Genomic DNA, 23255 nt, shown 5'->3' with positions numbered 1-23255 from the left:
ATGGATGGCAGTACAGCCTTCCAGTGCATCGCGTACCAGATTTTGTGTCATCGGCAAGTAACTAATTCATTAAAATAGGCACCAAAAAGGTTGGTACGTTTAAAAAAATATGTTTCCTCATTGGAAAAAACATATTATTAAACATTACCCAACCTTTTTCTAATCAAATGATTATGAAAAGTATGGTATTCAGTCTATCACATTTACGCATGGTGGGAACAAACCCCTCAAGTTTAGCTTTGCTGTTGCTGGGAATTTGTGCTCACAAGAAGCGGCTGACACACAGCAAGAAGGGGCAACACCAGATGGAAAACCTGCAGCTAACCAAAACCTAAGTGCCCGCAGTCTTATTAAAAAGCTAGTGAGGCAACGGGCTCTTTGCAGCGATACTGTTTAACGTTCATTTATTTTAACGGGTTTCAGGGCTTCCACTTTGTCCTATTGACAATCTCCTGGCCACTGGGACCCCGCTGACAGAACCAGCACCCCCCCCCCACCATTGCCCCCCTCAGCCCCGCTGCCCACAGCCGTTACGCAAACAGCGTCGGTGCCCCGGCGGCTGCGCGGCCGCGCTCCCCGCCCTCCGCGCCGCTGATTGGGTGGCGAGGGCGGGCGGCGGGAGCGGCCCCCCCGCCTTACGCTGTTGGCGTTGCGTTGCTGTGGCAACCGGCCCGAGCCCTCACAGAGCGCCCACCCCCGCTGCTGCTGGGAGCACGTCTACGGAACGGCTCCGGGAGGTATTTTCGTGATAAAAAACAAGTGCACTCCTCAATAAAACGAAATTATGTCCTTTCTGCTCTCCCCACCTTTATATAAGAAAATATAAGTATCTATTTTGCGCGTGGATCGGGGGGGGGGGGGGGACGGCTGCTGAGCTTCAGCCTTGCTGAGGGAGGAGGGAAGTTTCTTCCGGCTTTACGGTTTTAATCTTCGCTTTTCCTCAGTTTCTCCTCAATGTAATCCTGATAAGGTGGGTTCTCCATGCCTTGGTTTATGTAGCTGCATGAGATGAGTGTTTGGGTGCTGTTTGCTCCCTCCTCAGCTGTTTTGGTAGCACTGATGGGGGGGGGGGCTGTATCATGCACTGGCCAAAAAAAAAATAGCCTGTTTCTAGTGCCTGGTCAAATTCCCTTCCTTGTGGTGTTTTCATCCTCAGACTTTACACAGCCAGCTCAAAACGCGTGTCTTGCCTTCCCTCCCCAACCCCGTTCCTCCAAGTTGTCACAGCCCTGTAAAACCTGCCATAAGCAGCTCTGTGGATTTTATCTAGTTATCAGCTCACCAGCTGCTATTAATTAGTTATGTAGGAGAATTACTTCCCTGGATCACTGTGCTCAGGTTTCCACATGAAAAAGACAAAGAATAAGGTACAACATTGAAGCAACAAAAATCACAATGATGCATTTAAATGCTATTGAATACACTAAAAGTTTGGAAAAAAAAATGCAGCAATAAAGGTGAGGTTTTTATAAGCAGCAAACACTACACAGATGTGTCATGGTAAGCAAAAAGAATTGGGAAATGTCAGACTTGAAGGATATACATCAGCTTTGCTTAGGACCTGGGGAGCGAGTAGTGTAACATTTTGCTTTTGTTTTTAAGGCATTTTATAAAGCTACGTGGAAGAGCACATGGAATATGCTTAGTGATATTAAAAGAGGTAGAGCAGTTTGGCCTATTACAGAATTATGGTTCAATTAACAACAGACTTAATTGCAAAAAACGTCAGTCACAAGAATCGCAAAGAAGAGGACTTCGGACAGTACCTGCGAAAAACGACTCATCTGAATTTATCAGATAAAAATATAGATGCAATTGTAAGATTTATTCACTTTATTCTTTTTAACCTGTCTATTCAAATGTTTTGTTGTTACTCTTCTGATGAGTTGCTTTTAGTTGTGAAGACTAGCAAACAAAGTTTATATTTTGCAGCAGTTACATGTTTTTTAACATTTATATTTATTTGCAGTTAAGCCTATTTGTGTGGAAACATGCCTCACCATACACTGCTTAAAGTGATGTTATTTTGTAAAAAACTGCTTGAACCTAAAAGTGTATAAATTGATTTTAAATGCAGATGCATCTGAAACACATAAACAATTTTTTAGCTGTAAATTTTTATGTAAAACATCAAAGCAAGGGACTGTAACTCCAACAGTATTATTACTCATTAATAATAAATTATTTCTTGACCTGACACTTTTTTATTTCTGTTGCAAAAATCTTGTTGAAATATTTTACCTACCAGAAGCTGTAGAAATATATTCAACTATGTGGCAGACAAGGAAGATATTATCAGTGCATTATTTTTTTTGCCTTTCATTAAAAACCAGAAAATCCATGTAAGCAATGATACAAGAAAGAGGTGAACTGAAGTGTTAATGTGAAATGTTATTGCAGTCATTCACAGAACTATTATCGAAATTTGCAGCTCTAAAAATGTAAACGATTTGCTATTTTGATTATTTTATACAGTTGTTGCATTGTAAAGGGCCTTTCAGGAAACCACCAGTATACAAATAATAACTCTGCTTACTTACCTCTTTAGCCACTGAACACAGCCAGGTTGTTGCCACTGAATCAGTAGGTGTAGGACTTTGAAGGCAGTGCTCTAGCCACACTGAAATCTAGCTGTAGTGCTTTTGGAGACTTTAGGGATGAGGTTAAAAATAAAAATAAATAAATAAATAAAGATTATCAGGAACGGTTTATTTTTTGATTTAAAGATTTGTATTTATTGATGCTTACATTTATAAAAAAAAAACATAGAGTGTGAAATAAAGGGAGATGTAAGTAAATAGTAATTTTGCAGATCAATTTTTTTTTTTTTTGAGGATGTAATAATAATATTACATTCTATTAAGTGCAATGCTTATTTTCTCTAATGCCATATTTTTTTCCATTCTTGGTAATTTTACAAGGAGTTATTAATTTGCAGCAAAATATTTTCAATCTGTCATGTTTATTCCTGAGATTTCAGGGGAAGTCTGAAAAAGGAAAGGCGAGTGCAGGAACAGGATATAAACCAAGTGAGGTTAACGGATTTGGACTGGTGTAATGGCTTTTTCAAATCAGAGAAGTTAAAATCTACATTTTTTAATTGCTCCCTGGAGCTTACTCATTTACAAAATAATCCATGACCTTTTTTATTTTCAAAGACTAAGCCTGCAGATTTAACCCAGTCCACCTTCTGAGCTTAACAGTATGAAATTTATAAGGTTTCAGTAAGTTCCGAGTTAATTCAAATTCCCTCAAGAAGATACCGAGCACATTTTGAAATTGCTGAGCGCCAAAAAACTGAATTGTTGTGTGTAATGGTTTTCTGTTTAAAAGACAGAAGTGTGATTTCAGTCAAGATTTACATACCTTGTTCCATGGGAACACACCCACGCAAGCAAATGTTTTTATTCAGCTCGCTCCTTGGCATAGTGAGTTGTTAATTTGACCAGTCTATTCGATTAGTACTAGTTCATCAGATGCCATAGAGAAGTTTTAGAGAAACCCTTATAAAAACATGCTATTTTTTGGTTATTTAAGAAGGATACTTAGAAAGAAACTTGACATTTAAGTGAAATCTTATTATCAGAAATATATGAAAATACATTGATATGAAAGTTTTTGTAGGAATCATTTTTCCTTTGCCAAGAAATGGTTTTCGTTAACATCACTGAGGTTTGATGGAAATGATTCCACTAACAATTGGGCTTTTCTGAAATCATTCAGATGAAGGCAGGGAAGGTAATGAAGTTACACACAATGTGATCTACCTGCTGATCCTCAACTGTAATCCTCAGTTTATGCACAGCAGAACTGTAATGACAGATTTCTGTCATAAATCTATGCCAGAGATTATTATTGACTGTAAGTCATTCTTTCTAGGATAACTATTGTTTAAAGTGTTTGTTAAAGGCGAAAATGTATAAATAATGCAGTGGAACTTAAACATAAAAACAATCAACAGCTTCCAGAAGCAGGTAGTGAGTACACTTTTTATAGCACTAATTTGTTGTTGTTTTGTTTTGTGTTTTAATTTCAGGGCGATATCTCTTTGTGTAGAAATCTTAGAGTTCTGTATTTATACGATAACCGAATCAGTCAAATCCAGAACTTGGGCTTTGCTTCAAATATAACACACCTTTACCTTCAAAACAATTGTATTTCATGTATAGAAAATCTCTCATCACTGAAAAACCTTGAAAAACTGTAAGTTGAAAATCATGTATTTTACTGGTAAAAGGACAGTTACTAGACTAAGAAATTCAAATATTACGTAGCCTTTAATGTCCCTTAAATCGTTAAATTTCACATTTCAAATAATTTTTAATGAAGTGTTTGTGATATAATGAGTGAAGTAATAACATATCTTAACATACTTACTGACATTTAAACTGTTTTCCTTTTCTCAGCTATTTAATAATAATAGAACCAATACACAAAATTTCTAAAACAGACCTTGATTTGTCAGCTGTATGATCTACTTGCATGTTGTGCTTATTTTTAAGTATTTTGAAGACTTGTGTTCACTTTTACATTCAAATGATGTTAAATCTATTTTGGGTTCTATTTTTTTCAGGTATTTGGGGGGTAACTACATCACTGTAGTAGAGGGCTTGGATAAATTAGAAGAGATAAGGGAGCTGCATATTGAAAGTCAACATCTCCCCCTTGGTGAAAAGCTTCTCTTTGATCCAAGATCTCTTAGGTCCTTGGCAGTAAGTACATTTTGAGGTTTTCAATGGGCTGTTAGTCAATAGGTAGTATTTTTAGGAGAAGTAATTAGGACTTGATCATTGCGTGTATTCTTTTCCTGCTAATTGGTAGCAGCCTTAAAAATTCTACCAAGGGACTCCCATCCCAGTTGTAATATGAGCAGGGAGTCCAGCAGATTCTAACAACTTCATTTATTTTTCTATGAAGGATGGAATAAAGAGGAAGTAAGGAAATGTATGGATGCACTACCCCCAACAAAATATGAATAAACAAAAAAAGGGCTAGGAATTTATCAGAATAAATTATTTTAGTCTACTTAGTTTGTAATTAATTAGTTTATTGATGCTTCTCTGATTTGATTGCCACATTAATTTATTCACCACCTTTTTCATTTCTCTAGAGAATGCAATGGCAAAAAAGGGTGCAAACAGCTTTTGGGGGGATGTTGAGAGCACAGTCTGAAGCATTCAGTTCTAGTTTTGCTGTTTTTCTATGTTGTAGTGTGCGAAGATTTCAGGAAAGTCAGTTTTAATCAACATGCTAATATTTTTAATTAAAATTGCTCAGTAAACATCAAATGTATTGTTGAAGTAAAAAAAAAAAAAAAAAAAGGCTTTATTTACTAATGTTTGTAGTTTTATACACCAATAAAAATCATCTTGCTGCATCTCCCAATGCAGTCAGAGCTTGATAATCTGTTTTGTGAAGATGAACAAAGAATACTCACTGAGAAGTGACTTCTTTTCATGTGTATATCATAAACATTTTACCTAGCTGTAATTCATGCTGGTTTGAAAAGAATTAATCCAAGACATGTATTGCTATTTTCCTTTAAGAGAAATGGGCCATTCCTGTGACAGCACTTTTATTTTGTTCCCTCTATACTGGAGAGATGATGAAAGGAGAGAGATTATACAGCTGCAATTTTCCCAGCATGGTAACTCATACACTTCAGTGTTTTGCAGCATCCTGGCATAGACTCACTAGCATTTTGTTCTTCCTAGCTTTTAAGTTTGGGGGAAGGAGGAGTGTTGTTTTGTTTTTGTTTTGTTTTGAGAAACACTTTTCATCCTTGACCATGTAACACCTTTTTAAAAGCTACATGTGAAAGCATTCTATTTTAACCCTGTAGATGCTAAGCAGTTTGTCCCTTTTTAAGACGTCACTTCTTACTTTGTCATCTTCTCCTGTTTTGGGCCAGAAACATAGGGGCATATAATTCTCAGTGTACTATGAACAAATGTTTTGCTAATATCCTGAATCATTTGTCTGAGGAACTCGTTACACTATGTATATCAGGATGATATTGTCTGAAGGGCAGATCTTGTTTGTAGCTCAGATTTTAGAAGAGGGTTATGTTTCCGGATATATACTGCTGAAACAGACATTTTCTAACCAACAGTAAGTACTATATCTGGTATAATTCTAAACTCACTGGATTAGGTGCTCTTTTTCATCTTCTAGAGATACAAGCTTCTTGTTGCTTTTATGTGAAACTACATTAGGTATTTCCTGAGATAAATACTTGAAACACATTTACTTCTTATCTAGAATGTAAAGATCTCTGCAACTATTGCCTGTTAGGAAAGGCAAAGTGCATTATGTGACTCACTACTGTTCCAAAGAAAGGGCAAAGAATAGAGAGATGTATACAGCGAAGTTGGCAGTATCAAGCCTGAATGAGTAACAGGATAGTCCAGCTGTTAAATGAGACTACATGGGTATCAGATATGGCTTTGAGTTCTAGGTGGTTCAGATGTAGCCATGGAAAAAAAACAGTCAATTTCTGTGTCTATTACCTACTTCAAACATAAAGTTAGCAACACTTGCAAAACTCTGTAAAGCATTTGAACTTGTTTAGGAAAAAAAAATCTGCATTTGTTAAGAATTCCTGAAGTAGTAGAAATAATAAATAAAGAGAAATAATCTCACTTTGGGTTGACTGCAAAATCAAAATGAGCAGCATTTTAAGACAAGATGCAAAGTCAACAGAAAACAATGTGTATGAGGTAGTTGCATTTATGTATTTTTGCTTCATTCATTTGCTTGTTAAGACAACTTTCTGTAAAAATTTACAATTGAGTCATGCATGGCATGAAAAAAATTTCTGCTTTTTTTTTTTCCTCCAGAAATCCTTGTCTGTGTTGAATATCAGCAATAACAACATTGATGAATTAGAAGAGCTGGCAGTTCTGGAAAATCTTTCTTATCTTAGAGCAGCTGACAATCAACTTCAACATATGAAGGTACTAAAATCAATATTTGTACTATTTAGTATGGATGATTAAAACAATAGTCAAACTCATCTTTATCACAATATAGATGAGTAAAAATAAACTTTAATTCTACAGTTACTGAACCTCTGACTTTCCGAGTATGCTTTTCTCATCCAAATATCTCGTTGAGATTAAAAATAGAGAACCATTTATCTAGGATGGCCGAATGTCCTGTAATCCTATGCAAAGAGCAGTTGTGCATGCATCTATCAACTGAGTATGTTCTGTTTCTTTAGAAAAAGTTAACTTTTATTGGTTAGTAATCATTAAATCAAGTATGGTTACGACTTCTTAGAACACATAATGCCTTATATATTGAATTTGGCAGTTCTGTTTGCTAGTGAGGAGATTTTAGTGCTCTAGTGCATAATTTAGCAAATAAAGTCAATAGACTTTATTTGGACCCTTATTTTTTATATTTTAATATTCAAAAATGATGAATGATGCATTCTTTTTTTTTCTTAGTAGAGCATTATTAATGTCTTGTATTTCAAGCTGTGTCTCTGGCTGGTGGTTGTGACTGAATTCATATAGAAGTACAATTCATGTAGGCTTATGCTAGATAATTAAAACCATATTGAATGTGTTGGCTACATCAAAATAACTGAAACCTTTTAAAATAGGTAGTCTTTCAAAAAGGACTCCTCTCAAAAATGAGTCTATCCAAATGAAAGCTTAGTACAGTGGCTTTAATTGTTTCTTCCTTGTTTAAGTACAAGAGACTTGAGTTGTGATGATCTTAAAGAAGATTGTCATAGCCAAACAAGTGATTGTTACTAAGAATGAGGTTGCCAGTTTAAAGACAGCATTTTCAGTGTCTCAGAGGGAAAAAACGGTATCTTCTGAAACAGAATAAGTGTATAAAAAGACTGCATTATTCAGTAACTGTGTGTATGGTATTTACTTAATTATTGCATTTCATTATTCTATCATCAGATAGGCAAGAATTAATATTTATCCAAATCAATTAGACATTAAATTTCAGTGTTATAAGGTCACAGCTTTTGGAAAATTACGTAGTTAGCATTTGAGTTAATTGCTGCTCCTGCTATCAGTTACACTTGGATCAAGCTGTGATAAATTTTGAAAGTGATTGTCCTATGTTTTCTATAAACAATCTCCAAACTTTGAAAATATGGAGCAGGTAGAGTATTTCTATTCATGTTCTTTGAGACCTTTAAAATTAATGACCGTATTAAATGTGACAAACATACAGGGTAACACAACTGGATATACAGCTACATTTACTGTTTCAGAGATTATGTACTAGTACGTCTAGTTATTACACATATAAATTCTTATTTAAATTAAAAAAGCATTGAATAAGCAGTAGGCCATGCAAAGTTTTTTTTTTTGGTTTGTTTTTAATGCCAATTTTCTCTCTGGTTAAATGCTTTAACTTATACTGAACAGCTACCAGGAGAATGCTCTTAAACATTCACTAACTGTAAAAAAATAGTTGAGAGAAGTTTTGAGTATGTTTCATTTTTTTTGCACTCCTGAATTTCATGATTCCTTGGCTTACATTAATCTACAACTGTGATAGTTGGAAGAAAAAAAAAGTGACTACACAATTGTACTACACGCACTTAGTAGCTTGTACAGGCTGAGCTTGTTGCTTGCAGCAAAGGCTCTTTCATTCCCACACAATCTGCCTACATACCCCTCTCTCTTGCTCCTGTGTTTTCAAAACTCCGAAATACACCTCCTCTGCATGCCAAAGGCTCTAAATCCCCTGCTTTCCTATCCCCACTATCCCATCACTGCCATCAAGAACATCCCCAGGAATTTTTGGCATCGAGACCACGGTGGTACCACAAAACAGAGGAGCAGTGGCAAGTCTGTCTGCAGCTCTGCTGCACCCAGCGGGAAGGAAGCTGTAGCGGAGCCACCCAGAGCAGGGCTGCTCACAGCAGTGATCTGTGTAGCAGACGTAGATGGCATGCAGGAATAAAATGGAATCTGTGCAAGAGAGGGAAATTTGAAACCCTGACAAATGCATGAAACACTTTTCCTCATTTGGACTTTTCTTCACTTCTGTATAATTAGCATTTTTACTTTATATTTAAACATTTATCTCATTTTGTTCACATCTTTATTAAAAAAAAAAATCAAAAACATACTCCCTCCATTTTCAGTGATGCTATGCTGATTTCAGCATAGTAGAAAATTAGGGCTAGTAAATTCATGCACTTCAGGTTCTGGCTAATTCAGGGAATTGTTAGCATAATTAACAGACATCAAGGCGTATGACCTTGTTTCACATGACTGAAGTTTATATAATGTAGTCTGAACAGTAGACAGAACAGAAATTAAGTAATTTTCCCCACTTCATACAAAATAACTTACTGTGACTAGCTACCACAAGTTAAAAAAATGTTATGCCAGTTATCAAGAATATAATCAATTTTAATAGAATTGGCTTTTCTTTGTTTTCTGTTGCTTGCTACTGCAATTAATTTATCTCCCTGAGCTTCTTGTTTACTTCAGTTAGTTTCATGAGGACTTCTAGGCCTTTGTATATTTAGGTAGGAATATTAAGGGGAATTTTTTTTTTTTTCAAAGCTATTCCTAATAAACTATTCCTGTTTACAGAAGGCCAGAGTGTATGTATATGTGTGTACATACATACTACACGTTAGGTTTGGGAAGATTATTACTTATGTGAGTGTTCGGATGGATGGATGGATAGATAGATGCATAGTGAAAATATAGCTAGAAATACCTATGAAAATCTGTATTTCCTAAGTCTTTAATTTATTCAACCTCTGCCCGGTATTGATTATGACAAGAGGATATCACAAAAGATGAATTCGTTCACTTCAGAATTGAGTCAGGAACAAGAGAGAAAGTATAGATTTTCTCAAACAGATTATGACAGGCAGTCAAACTGGTGACAAATTGCTGTCTGTAGATGTAGTTAGGGCAGTTGGAGTAGACTTTTCCGATAAAAACTGGAGCATCCTGGTCAAACACCAATTCGTAAACGGCCATCATTAATTGGTAGGAACATTATTGCCAGCACCCCAGCTGCCTGCTAAGGCACTTGCCCTTCCCCCTCTCCCCCCCATAGATGGAATATAATTTGCTCGTCGGTATTTTGTAGCAGACCTCAAAGTGATAGCATGACATGATCATTTATCAAACGGAGACTGCCCAGAAGAGTGTCTGGTCCCTTTAGTACAGCTTATTGAAAGGCTGGGAAGTGAAAGCACTTTATTAGAGACAGGAAGGCAATGAACAACTAGAGCGTATCGAAAGGGTAATCATATTTCAGCAAAGGATTAGTGTGCTCTTAGATAAACATACACTGGAGTAAGCATGTTCTGGGTCATTTATCAAGTAAGTAACAGCTAACAAAAATCTACAGGACTCTTTGTATGCATTCATCAAAGTTAAACTGTATACATTTTATTTCAGTAGTAGACAATTTTGTATTCCAAAACTATTACTTGAAAAAATATATTTCTAGTGAACTCCAGAACGTGTTAGAGATTTCAAAAACAATGCTTGAATGGCCAGGTAAGAATAAATAAATACAATTGCAAAATCTTATTCTGTTTTTAATGGCCTAGCCTAAAACCATAATTCTCCATGCTCACATTACCCACATGATTTCCTAGATTTGAAGGAGCTAAGAGATATCTACATTGGTATAAATATAATTGTTGGTGTCAAGCTACAAAGTTCTGTAGACTTCACAAGTTAGAATCTATCAGATCATGATCAGTAGATTTATATTTTCAAATTATTATAACTGTACAACATAAATAAATAGTCTCTTCCCTTGCATTCATGCAGATTGTTTTGAATCCTTGCTTAAGCTTTTCACACATATAAGGAAGCATAACAAGAATAACAATGAAGTGAAATTTTGAAATTAATCTATTTCAGAAGGTAGGGTATCTGAGTAGAAAGGACCAATCTGCTAAGCTTTGCATCCTTTTAGCTTGAATTTATTGTGCTTAAAAGGCAGAGGAAGTTTTATCTGGGTCATACTGCCCTTGGGTAACCAGACAGAAACCCAGATGGAGAAAGGTATATTTCAAAAATTTCACTATTTGGGCCAATGCTATAACTGACCACCCACAGTTACTGTAGGCTGGGGGTTACCATTCCTTCTGTAAAATACAATTTTTCATATGTGTAAATAGAGATGCAATCTACCTTAGCTTATGGTTTTTTATATACACCATTCTTTGTAAAATATTTATTCTTCCGCAAATTTTTCAAAATCTTGTTGGTTGCTGTGATACTCTGAGGGCTCTGTGAGCCCATGGGGATGCATTAAGAGACGTTATATATCATACAGGTTTTCAGGTGGTGATTCTTCTGTTTTAGGTGCTTACAGGTGGGACTGCAGTAGTAATTTTCCATAGCTGGTATTACTGTATCCTTAAAAGGAAAGAGTTTTTCAACTGCATCACTGTTTCTTCTGTGCAATTGTGATATATTGAGGGAATGCTATATGCCACTCTATTTGAAAATGCACATTCTTAATTAAAGTACGTGAATAGTCTCACTGAAGTTACTTCTGTGTGCAGGATTTGGGCCTGACTGAACAAATTACGTTACTATTGAATTCTATGCTGGAGAGGGAAAAATAATCGCAGCGTTCTGTTCTTGTATTAATTGCAGGATTTGGAGGCTGTATTAAACAAATGGCCAAAGCTACGCAGGATGGATCTTGCAGGAAACCCCATCTGCCACAAACCAAAGTACAGGGACAGGATTGTTGTACAGTCTCAAACTTTAGGTAAAAAATAAAACCAGTAGCCAACCCCAAACCCCACTCATAACCCATACTCTTTTATAAAATAACTGACCCATTATCCATTCTTGAATTGCACTGTGTCTGTAAACACAATTACTGTCATACATATTTATGTCAAATGATAAATTTTTACTTTACGTACAAGTAATGCAGCTAAAAGTCTTCGTGTCATCAACTGCACAAAGTTTATTACTCAGCTTTTGCTTGTAGTCATAGTAAACATTAGTTTTAGTAATAGGTGATTAGTGAGGTTGTTATAAAACAGTACGATTTTTTTTGTGTGTTCATATTCCAGATGTGAAACTGATTTTTCAAAGATAGTTTTAGTCTGCCCCTCTGTCAGCCCATAGGAGTTGCGTAGGTGTTTTAGTTGTACAGTGACAGTTGTTCAGTTCATACCTTACTGCGGTCGAATTCCTGCTATATAACATTTGTCCTTCATCGTAACAGCCTTTTAACACTTATGTTTCAAATATGTCGTAATCTCCCTGTGATGTAGTTTATTTGATGCAGCTTATTATCCGTGATGCAGACAATTTGAGCATAAAAGGAAGCAACTTAGTATTCAGTATGCAAGTACTCATACTGTAGAAAAAAGTTAAAAAATACGTGCTCACTTTTTACTTTTTTGGATAGAGGGGGCACCTTTTAAGTAGTAATTACAGAATATGTTTTTCTTTTTTTCTGAGAGTACAAAGCATTGACTATTAATAGAAAGGAAAAGACAATCTACACAATAAAAATAACAGGGTCTTATAGAGTACTAATGCAATCTAGATCTGTGTCCAAATGAGGTATTTATTTTGGTCTGACTCAAAAATGCAGTTGCAACTGAGGAAATGTAGAACATAAGCCTCATGGCATAAAAGTGAGTAAAGTTAATCTTAAAGAGACAAATCTGTCTTCGTGATCAGTAGGATTCCTTCATTACCAAGCTACACAGGCTTGCTCGTATCCTGAATTTCTGGATATATCTTGTGTAAGATCATGCTGTTTCTTCAGAACTTTACTGAATATAAGTATGTATATTTCCCTTGAAAGCTATAAAAATAATAGGTTATTTCTTTTGTAGTTAAGACATGTCAACTCCCTCTTGCAGCTAATTTAAATATGAGTACCAAGCTGTAATATATCACTGGATTTTTTTATTATTATTATTATTATTATTATTATTATTATTATTATTATTATTATTATTATTATTATTATTATTATTATTTTTTAGCAAAAGACTAAAAAGAGCAAAAAGATTTGAAGAGAGCAAATACAAATTGCATACAGTTGTGTTCAGCCTTTTAGTTAACCTCTGGTATCACAGAAAATGTTCTCTTCCCTTTGACAGAATTCCTTGATGGGAAGGAAATTAAAGAAATGGAAAGACAGTTCCTAATGAATTGGAAAGCCTCCAAAGCTGCCAGGAAAAAAAGCAGAGGAAGAATGACAAATGAACCCGCAGACTATCAACATTTTTGTAAGCAAACTAATCAATTACTTCATGACTTTGCAATACTTTGCAATATTATAGAAACTCTGAAATAGCAGCTAACGGTAAATATAATAGAAATGAGACTTTTAGTGGTGGTAAGACAAAAACACACGAGTAGCAATTGGATTTTTCCAATGTAAAATTTAATTTTAGTGCTAGTTTATGGATTTTTTTGGTTCACCACTGCAGATGCCCAGAATTATGGAAAGGAGCAGCAAGTATGTTTTGAATGTTTGTAAATACCCTATACCCATGATTGCTTTGCATATCCGTTTTAAAAAAAAAAGGAGGGGGGGCATTCTGGAATGAAATACATCAGACTTTTTTAAAAACTCTGTTGATACTTATTTCATCAGTTTCTATTGCCAATCCTTTGAAAGATGTTTACAAGATATATGGCTAGCAGAAGTAAAAGTTTTAACCTTGGGAAAAATAAATATCTGAGGAAAAAAAAGCCTTAAACCTAAAAGAATAGGCAGCAGGTTCCTGAAGTGGGAAAACAAATTAGCTTTGAAATGCAAACAAAACCTGAAGTAAACTTTAGGGTCTTTAAAAAAAATTGGTGTGAGGTGGGGTGTAGGTTGTTGTTGTAATTGAGTTAACTGCAGATTAAAACATAAATGATTTAACAGCATGTCTTGCCGTCTTGCAGGATCTGGAAACAGACGTTAGACTTCAAATTACTCAAAATGATCTGAATAACCATACTTATAAAATAAAATTGGTGACAGTTAACGCTCTAGTTTTCCCAAGATAAACTGCAATACATAATTTGCAAGAGAGAGCACGTTCATTGTAGCCATATCATCTCAAATTATTATTTCATGAAATCTCATGAAGATCAGTTCATTTTGAAGACATGGAGTGACAAGTGCTCAGCCTGTCAGTCTGAGACCCAAGAAAGCTGCAGTCTGCTCAGTGTTTGGAAGCTGTATGTGAACCACAGTGGTTCTGAAAGTACTATTCTGTCTTCTGAATATGGGGAGGTACTATGGAGTTGAACTTATTCCCTTTGAGATAATGCTGTTCATGTTCATGCCAGTCATTTTACGGTAACTGAAAAAACACTGTGTGAATTCTCTCTTTGTTATTGTTGTTCTTTTTGTGAGACTAAAGACATTTAACTTGTAGGAATTCTGATTTAGGTAACTGTTTACTATTTATCTCCACTTCTTGGTTCTGTTGGATAAAACTGTCCTGCTTTACCTGATCACCTAGAGATCTGTGTTATTCTTTTTGTCTGCTGTGATGGGTTCACACCCATGGGGCTTATAATCCAGTGAAAGTCAAAAGGCTTTTAGTTTGGTCTTTGCTTTTATAATCTCTCGTCAGAGCAAATAATTATTTTACAGGCAGTAAAGCATAAAGAGTTGTATCAGTGTTAAAAGATAAAAGACTATTTTGTGTTTGCAATGTAATATTTTAATGACTGTTATATTATATATATAACTGCAATTACTTCTGGTTATTATTAGATAAGATTAAAGAGAAATGACATGAGAAGTAAACTCACTTGCAATACTCTAACTGACTAAATATCTGCTTGAATATTAAACTTCATCAGTGTTTGCAGCACTTCCCATAGTTTCCTATAAAGTGTTTTTTCCATTCTCAATTATCAGATTTGTGGTACTGTACTCTAAGTCTTATTGTACTGTTTTATGCAATAAATAAGATGTTAACCTTACGTAATAAGAACCTGTGACCAGTCCTACTGAATATTAAAATAGATATGGTTTGACTTGGAATGCTGAATTCTTTTTTCTTTGGTTTCTGCAGCTGGCTTTGAAACACTGTATCCTATTCTTCCCTTTTACCACAGTCCATCTCTGAAACAAAACCCAAATTTTTTAATTTTGTCCGAGATGCGCAGACGAGAACCTCTGCCAAGAACCACGGAAAAAAAATAAATCAGAGGAAAACTCAGGTATGTTCCTCACTGTGCTGTTGGTGATTGCTTGTACGGTTCATGCTGAGTCAGTTGGAAAACAAGTACATGAAGGTAGAATTTCATCTGAAATCATTTTTTTCTTTTTTTTTTCTTTTTTAAATGATGTCATGTTTGTTGGCTTTGTTTTGTAAAAGACAGGATAATAGATTTTAGTGTGTAGCAGAGTAGGTGATGGTAATAACCTTACTTCAGTGTTACTAGTTTGTCGTATAAATTTGATTGTCATCTTCAACAAAGGTAAAATGATGTTAATTCTTGAAAGTAACTGTCAGCAACGTTGGTGAAGGCTGATACCGTGCACACGGTGATATGCCGAAGGAGAAACCATTGCTTTTCATTATTGTAGCTTATTTCTAATGGACATGTTCCAGCGTATTATGTACTTGATTGGTGTTTTCCTGTAGCATCAGCTTAAGACCATCAAGATAATCAAGAGAGGAAATCTGATGTCTGTGCCTTACAGACATTCAGACATTAGATGAGCTTAAACAATTTGGAGTTTAGCATATGTATTCCTTATTCATATCAGCATCCTTGTGAGCTCTCATGCAACTGTGGGAATAAAATCTCCAAATAGGGATTTACAGTTTGGGACCTATAGTTTTAACAGTGTAACCTGCAGTAGTAGTGTTTTTGTTTAGATCAGTATGTGGGATCTAACACCACTCCTTCCAGACTTCTAATACTACTTATTATTACTATTAACTCTTGTTACTTATCAGCTCTACTGGCTAACAAAGAAACAAAATAAAATAAAATAAAGCAATGTTGTAGGTAAAATAAATAAATTAAACTGACAGAACTATTATTTTGTAACTAAATTATTAAACACAGCATTGTATTTTACATTCAAATCAAAATTTATTAGTAGGTTGGAAAATTTCATTAAGCAACATTTAACACTATTTTATTCTTTATCAACTGATCACTTTCCATTCCTTTTTCTTTTGTTCCTACTGATTTGTTCTGCCTTTCCTTTGAGAAGGGAAAAGGAATCACAAATCCCTTTAGAATTGTTACTTTTGCTCTTCATAAGGCAATAGATATATTCTGTCCTAAAAAGAAACTGAATTTACAAATGTGCCCATTCTTGATTATTTTTCTTCCTGCTGCAGAGAAGGTACATAGCAGTGGAGAAGTTTCAAAATAAGAATTGCAGGAATTCAATGCTAAAATGAGCTTAATGCACTCAAGTGTTCTGTCAGCCTGCACTTCATCTTTATTAGCATTTTGTCTTTTGATCCAGGCTGAATGAAACTAAGCTTTTCACTTACCATGTCCCTTAGTCCTAACAAAAATGCAACATGCGTGTACAGCACCTCCGAGTTATTTTCTTCAATGAAAGATCTTCTGCTATCCCCCTTTAAACAAAGCATTCTGACTCGACTCTATTATGTTAAAAAGCTGTTCAATTGTGGAGCTTCTTTGCCTGAAAAAAAATAACACAAAATCACCTATTAAGAAACTGGAGTACTGTCCTAGCCTGTTGAAATTCCTTCTGACCATAGAAAGGCAAAGATTGAATATTCCATGATTGGAATAAAATATCTGTCTTTGTTTAATTTGCAAATGTAAATTACTATATATAAAGCGATGTAAAAAAAAAAAAAAAAGAAATATTTTTACAATTAGTCATGAAGACATGAAGATTTGGCTTTGATTCACGTAAAGATCATAAGGAACCAGAGTCAGATGACATACATTTATTATTTTCAAAAACTAGTGTTATAAACAGGACTTTTATCTTGGATGCTAAAGGTTGCTGTACATCACAAGTCCATGTGTAATCACTGGCCTTAAGATATATTTTAATCTTGTTACTAGTGGAATTCCATGGAAACTGAAGAGTCTTGGGAATTTGTGAAAGGTTTGTGAATTCTTTAAAATATTTAGGGGAAAAAGAATCAAGTCAAAATACAAGAATACTCTTTCTCAGAGAGTATGCAGATATGAAGTAATCGCGAATCACAGTATTCCCTAGTCAGATCCAGTAATTAGTGACATGCATAAATGTGCCCACATGTGAAGCCAAGGCAATTTTGTCAAACCGAACAAATACTTACATTGTTTAATTGAAATTCAGTATCAGACCAAAGAAATCAGTGAATTTTAATCCTACCCTCTGTGTTAGTCAAATAAATTATTTCAACAGATGTTTCCTCTTTCTTTATACAAGCTAGGTGATGTTTGACCCTTGGCAACTGAAAAACAGGCATTAAATACCTTTTTAACCTACATCTAAGATCCACTGAGGATTACATAGAGCTTGAACAATGAAAAAAGCCAGTTATTACTGGATTACTGAAATGTGTCATTAATCTTTCTTTTTTGATGATATAAAAACAATAGCAATTTCATATTGGATTTTAGAAGTTAGTTTTGAACACTTAGAGATATTGGCAGGAAGTAATTAAAAGAAAACAAATAACTTAACTATTTTAAAGACACCTAATACCTTCCAATGGGGAACACTGTTATTAATTTTCCCTGAGTAGAGAAGTTGTTGAAATTCTGATGTTGTAAGCTTAAACTGTAACCAGCGGTTTCTGCCCACACTTCCTTGCTTATTAAGTTAAATATTGTAATAGGTTTGCAATTCAGAATTTGGTGGGAAAGTCACCTTTTGTCTCTCCAGTGTACGGTATGTAAGTGGAAATATGGGAATACATTTAAATGATACAGTCAGCACGTAACACCTCCCCTGGATTGGGCCAACTAAACATAAGCCACACTCTGAGCCACCCCGTACATATTGTATAGTTCTCGTTCAAAGGGGAGGAACCTGTTAGGTGGCAGCGTTAGTTCTCCTTCTCCTTAATTCTACATCTTCTTAGCTCTCAGGCAGGTGCTCTTATCACCATTTTATTTATTTATTTTATTTATTAGATATTTATAAATGCCTAGAGATGATTTGTGTGACCTGAAATCTATACAGAGTAAATTACATGTGTAGTCAATAACAGGTAAGAACGTGCATGTTCTACGTGTGTACTGGGCTTTGGTTTATATAAACCTGACTGACGATACAATAAATAGGATTCTTAAGGCCTATTTCATCAAAGTTTTGGGGGAAAGGGCTGGTACTGAGATTATAATGATCGTGTACCCAAAGCATAACTTCCAAAGATACATTTAATTCATATTACAGAGTATAGTTCTCTTATTTGGGGGAGGGAAGGGAACGGTACCTCCAACAACCTTAAATATCATTCTCTTACTGAATATTGATTTCAGCAAACTTTTGAACACTCAAAAATAAAGAATATCTTCAGCCTTGGCTTCAGGAAAAAAAGGGGAAATACAGAGTTAAGATATAAAAATAAGGGAAATTTTAGTTCTACATCCTAGAGCTGCATCTGGCCACTGAATTGCCTGCAAGCACTCCAACCCTATTCAGAATTAGGTGCATTAAATATTTGGCAATTGCAGCTGGAGCAGTTTGGCAGAGCTGAGAGCATGTTTTCAACAGGCCTGGAGTGCCTTTTGCAGCAGCTACATCCCATCTCACTGCCTTTCCTTGGTGATGGCGTTGAAGGAAAAATGTAAACATCTTCTTAGGGAGGTCTAGAAAGTATCAATCAGCAATTAATTATGAAGGCTGGGGACGAGAAATGTGAGGAATTTTCTTGCCATCGATGGGATGTGAGAGCCATGAGATGGGATATGAGGGGAGTCAGCATAATGCTAGGTAAGTTGAAGTTAAAAGAGGAATAGATGAAGTTCTGAAATGTGTTGCTGAGGCAGAGCTATTTGAACGGAGAGCAGGTATACGTAGATTCTGATTCCTGTGGTTCCTGCAAGGTTTCAGGGGGCAATTCAGCCAATTTGGTGGTTGCTTGCCTTTTTCTGGGGGATGTGCAGTACCTGCAAAGGTGAATACAAGTGCATTTGTAGAACCATAATTAATGTTACAGTATGGCATACCTTCGTGGTAGTTTACGCATGTTTTATTCAGTTAGGCTGAATGTGGTGCTGAGTGATTCTGCCCATAATAATTAATTCCTGATGGGTTTAGAAGGCAAAAGATAACTATATGAATAAAAACATGCGAGATTTTATAAAATGCCATTATCTTCTCCCTAAGCTTAAATTTCAGGAGAGGTAATTCCAAAAAAGCAGTTTTTATATACACTAAACCTGCAGTACCTAGCACTGCCACAGCATTCCGCATCACAGTGATAAAAGGCATCCCTTCTTGGCCATGAGTTCTGCTTACCTAAAGGCTGCTGATTTGGAAATTGCCGTTCCCTATGCCTGCGCTTCATCACTCCAGCTCCCTGTGCTGCTGGCTGTGCCCACAACTGGGGAAGAGAAAAATGATCCTTAGATGCAGTACAGAACACTTCATGCAGTAACAGAATGCGCTGACAGACCCACTGAGCCTTTGAAAAGAACAAATCCTTTCTCAAATAGCTGAGAGAGAGCGCGCATCTCCTCAGGAGCTGATTGCCAGCTGGACCACGCACACCTCTCCGTGTCTGGATGCCCCGATACCGCACAGGTACATTCATGTCAGGAGGTGTATGCCTGCTGCTTGGCACGCTGGCAGGAGCACAGTTGCTTGCATTCGCCTGGCACCTCTTTGCAGGAGGTGTGTTACCTCCAGACCTCAGAAGACCAAAGGGCACCTGCAACTTGTCAGGCAGCAGTAGGTCCAAAAATCACCTGGGCACTTCTGGATTTTCTTTTTAAGCAGAATGCACATACAGAGGGCTATCCAGTGACTTTAACATGAGTTCTATGTCACAAATGGCTCTATCAAACCTGTTTCAGGAACAAAGTACTACTTTAGGATGGTAAAATAAAACCTCATATCTTTGAGTATTTGTCTTTCAGGTGTTATTAGTTAATTTAATGCCTTATATTTCTTAGCATACGTGGGTAGAAGGCAGTGCAGAGAACTGCCCGTGATACAGTTAAAAAAGCCACACAATCCCACACTTCTGACATTGGGGCAGAAGGAAAAAAAACTACACACGGCTAGTAAGTGGAGTCAGTGTTGAAGACACACACGGTGATTTTTCAGGATGCGGACTCAGATCGTTTAGCATAGGATTGTGTTGTGGCTTAACCCCGCAGGCAGCCCAGTGCCACCCAGCTGCTCTCTCACTTCCCTGGTGGGATGGGGGAGAGAATCAGGAAGATAAAAGTGCGAGAACTCATGGGCTGAGATAAGGCCAGCTCCCTAGGCAAAGCTGTCCTGGCTGAGTCCCCTCCCAGCTCCTGGTGCACCCCCAGCCTCCTCGCTGGCAGGGCAGCACGAGGGGCTGAAAAATGCTCAGTGCAAGGCTGCTCTGCAACAGCTAAAAACATCGGTGTGTTATCACCACTGTTCTCACCAAAAACCCAAAGCACAGCATTGTGTGAGCCCCTGTGAAGAAAATTGACTCAATTCCAGCTAAAACTATGACTGTGTCACTGCAAGTCAGAAGGTAAGGAGATAAGGAAAACTCTCCCTTGTTTTTCTTATGACTTTTTATCGTGGTGTATTGTGCAAAGTGCCTACCCTGACTAACTGAGCTCTGAAGGGAATCAATTAATATGGGAACCTGCTTATTTACAGGCACTACATGATAAATGTTGGGACTAACCAATACATTCTGCTTTGATTGGAATAAACAAACAAACAAAAACCTGTTTTTGTTTTGTTAAGTCACCTGGCCTTGAAGGATTTTAGGGTTCACTGCTAAAAAAAGATGTATTTGAATCTCTCTTGATCTCAAATAACGCTGTAACCAGAGACTCCAGAAATAACTGTATCTTTCTGTTCTCTTAATTCTGAGCAGAATTAATTGCTGCATCGAAACCAAGACAAATCAGAGCCAGCTGTGAAATGATTCATACAATAGACTAATATTTTAATTCAGAAAGAGATTTGGAACAATACGATCTTTCTTTCTCAGAGAGCTAGTATGCTACAGTATCATATTAATCACTGATTGCATGTCCAGTAAGGTTGGGTATAATCAGTTACGCAGAGTTTGTAGTAAAATGTTTTGGAATAAAAGACTGAGTCTTATCTGATTTCATTTATATGAGAAACTGCTTTGACTATTAGTAAGATTTCTTGTGGAACTTGAAAATTAACAGTATTTGGTACAGGTTTATTTGCCTGAATTGTTAACTATCACCACTTTGTGCTGTATGCATGTGGAAAAAGCTGATTGATTTTGTATTAAGGGTGTGTGTGATACCCCATATCAGCAAATAATGCCAATTCAGATTGATCTGCCCTCAAGTTTGGGATTGAAAAATAAAAGGGCTTTCACTGCATCACCTGATCTCCTCATCAGAGGGAAAGACCACGCATACTTTGTTCATTTTTCATCTGCAGCTTTTGGTAAACCTGTTTGTAAACTTGTAGAAAGTTTGTTGAGTGGTCCTGAGACATGTTGATAAAGACAGGAGCTGTAGTGGCTTTGGTGTGGTTCTGGCATGAAGATCTGATCTGTCTTCTCTGATCTCTCTCATGTAGGTTGAGGAGGAGCCTGAAGTTATGGCAAAACTCAGCTGAATTCTAAGAGCCAGAAGTTACAGGATGCACAGAGTCGGTCGTTATTTTTTTTGTTTTGTTTTCTTATTTTTTTCTTCCTCAAAACTTAAAAAGAAAGGTATTGGCATCTCTTTGGATATGTAATTTGTGTCTTTCTAATCTTAAAACCAGACAAGATGAAGTTGAACTTAACACTGCCTTCTAAGACCATTCCACAATACAAGGTGTCGGCCCATTTATTTAGAAGCAATGTTTTGTGTTATAAGCATGTAAAAATATTAGCACTTGGTTGGCTAAACTGGTTGCCTTTTCCTTGAACTTCCTCAAAAAAGGAGTTGTTTTTAGCTACTGCCTTACCTGGTTTGTGACCTGAGTGAGGTCACAAGGCTGGTTCCTTCTGTGTAGGATACTCTTAATAATTATGCAGAGGCATGCTAATGGTCTCATACTGCAAGAAGAAAGGAGCTATTAGGACATGATTTTGGAGAAGATCTGTACAAGATCTGTAAAATATATTTTGCACCATTTTAATTTTTTCCACTTTCTGGTAAATGATGTGGAGTAGTTTGAAAAGAAGGCTCCATGACATTAATGAGACCTGTACTGATGAATTTTGGGATTGGGAATATTACAAATGAATTTGACTTTGAATTCTGCTTTAAGTAGCTGGGACTCGAGTTTGGCTGCTTTGCACTAGTTTGAGTAATTAAATGAAGCTCAAGACTTCAGATATAGGAAAATCCAGATGTGCAGATAAGGAAAGCATAGACTGTAAATAGCCCCTGGAATGAAATCTTTCCTAGTGGAGTGTCTCTGTATGAATGTCAGCTCAACATTTTATCCTTGAGACCCTCTCTGAAGTAAGAAAGGAATCTTTCCTGCATAAGGGAATCAGGATCTGCTTTTTTGCATTTAATATTTAGTGTACTGATATAATTTATATTTTATCTTTATCACCTTTTAGTAAATGTGAATCAAATAAACTTAACTCTTGTATTCATTCTACCCCTAAGTAACAAAACATTCATCGTCCTTAGAAAAGAAGCAGGTTTCCAAAACTAAGGTAGCAAATGGGTGGCCTTATAACTCCAAGGAACTGTTTGCTTCTGCTAAAGCTAGCAAGTGATTTAGCGCCAGTGTCAGAAAATACAAAACAATGAGTAAAGATCTGATGTGTAACTGTCATTATTACTGTTACTGAAATTAGTATTAAGAGCATATGATACTTCTATTTTTAGCTGTCATCATCTGTGATGTTCAGGTCAAGCAAGACAGAAATTTAAAAGTTGCTTCTTGTTAAGACAATTCCCAAAGACGAGTGCTAGTACCTGCGGTGAATGTGTTTGAAATGACAGCTGCTGGATCACTGCCCCAGTGCGCGGCATCAGAAAGTCACCTCCTGGCCTCGAGGGCGTGATGCTGTCTGGGGAAGCCTTTCCACCTTTACACTTACATCTCTCTCTGCCTTGCAAGATATCCATTTAAAACCATTTAATGGATTTTCAGTATTTTTCAGTGTGCGTTTTGCTCTGTACATTGTCTAGTGTGTGACTTAATTTTCATAG

At 36.3% G+C, this 23255-nt stretch overlaps 1 protein-coding gene across 4 annotated transcripts; it reads left to right on the top strand.

Annotated features, from left to right (window-relative positions):
- The first annotated feature begins 147 nt into the window (after nt 1–147).
- PPP1R42 (protein phosphatase 1 regulatory subunit 42) lies at nt 148–22855 on the top strand. Of its 4 annotated transcripts, none has more exons than XM_068672014.1 (9): nt 148–737; nt 1603–1817; nt 4037–4203; nt 4574–4712; nt 6840–6956; nt 11625–11742; nt 13103–13231; nt 15026–15173; nt 21673–22855. In XM_068672014.1, exons 2-8 carry the CDS (start codon nt 1689–1691, stop codon nt 15154–15156), a joined length of 930 nt encoding a protein of 309 aa, XP_068528115.1. In that variant the 5' UTR covers nt 148–737; nt 1603–1688; the 3' UTR covers nt 15157–15173; nt 21673–22855. The 4 variants fall into 4 exon arrangements, with proteins under 4 accessions (XP_068528115.1, XP_068528118.1, XP_068528117.1 ...); XM_068672016.1 differs by lacking the exon at nt 148–737 and adding an exon at nt 774–970; XM_068672015.1 differs by lacking the exon at nt 148–737 and adding an exon at nt 1091–1500.
- The last annotated feature ends 400 nt before the right edge of the window (nt 22856–23255 follow it).

The sequence above is a fragment of the Anas acuta genome, chromosome 2 (genome assembly GCF_963932015.1).
Source record: "Anas acuta chromosome 2, bAnaAcu1.1, whole genome shotgun sequence".
NCBI lineage: Eukaryota > Metazoa > Chordata > Aves > Anseriformes > Anatidae > Anas > Anas acuta.
This window is presented reverse-complemented; position numbering and strand designations above follow the sequence as displayed.

Excerpts from the sequence above, each read along its gene's own strand:
- PPP1R42 (XM_068672014.1), top strand. The coding sequence starts at position 1,689 with ATGGTTCAATTAACAACAGACTTAATTGCAAAAAACGTCAGTCACAAG. Across the intron at positions 4,713-6,839 it reads GATCTCTTAGGTCCTTGGCA|AAATCCTTGTCTGTGTTGAA; the intron begins GTAAGTACATTT and ends TTTTTCCTCCAG. Across the intron at positions 6,957-11,624 it reads ATCAACTTCAACATATGAAG|GATTTGGAGGCTGTATTAAA; the intron begins GTACTAAAATCA and ends TATTAATTGCAG.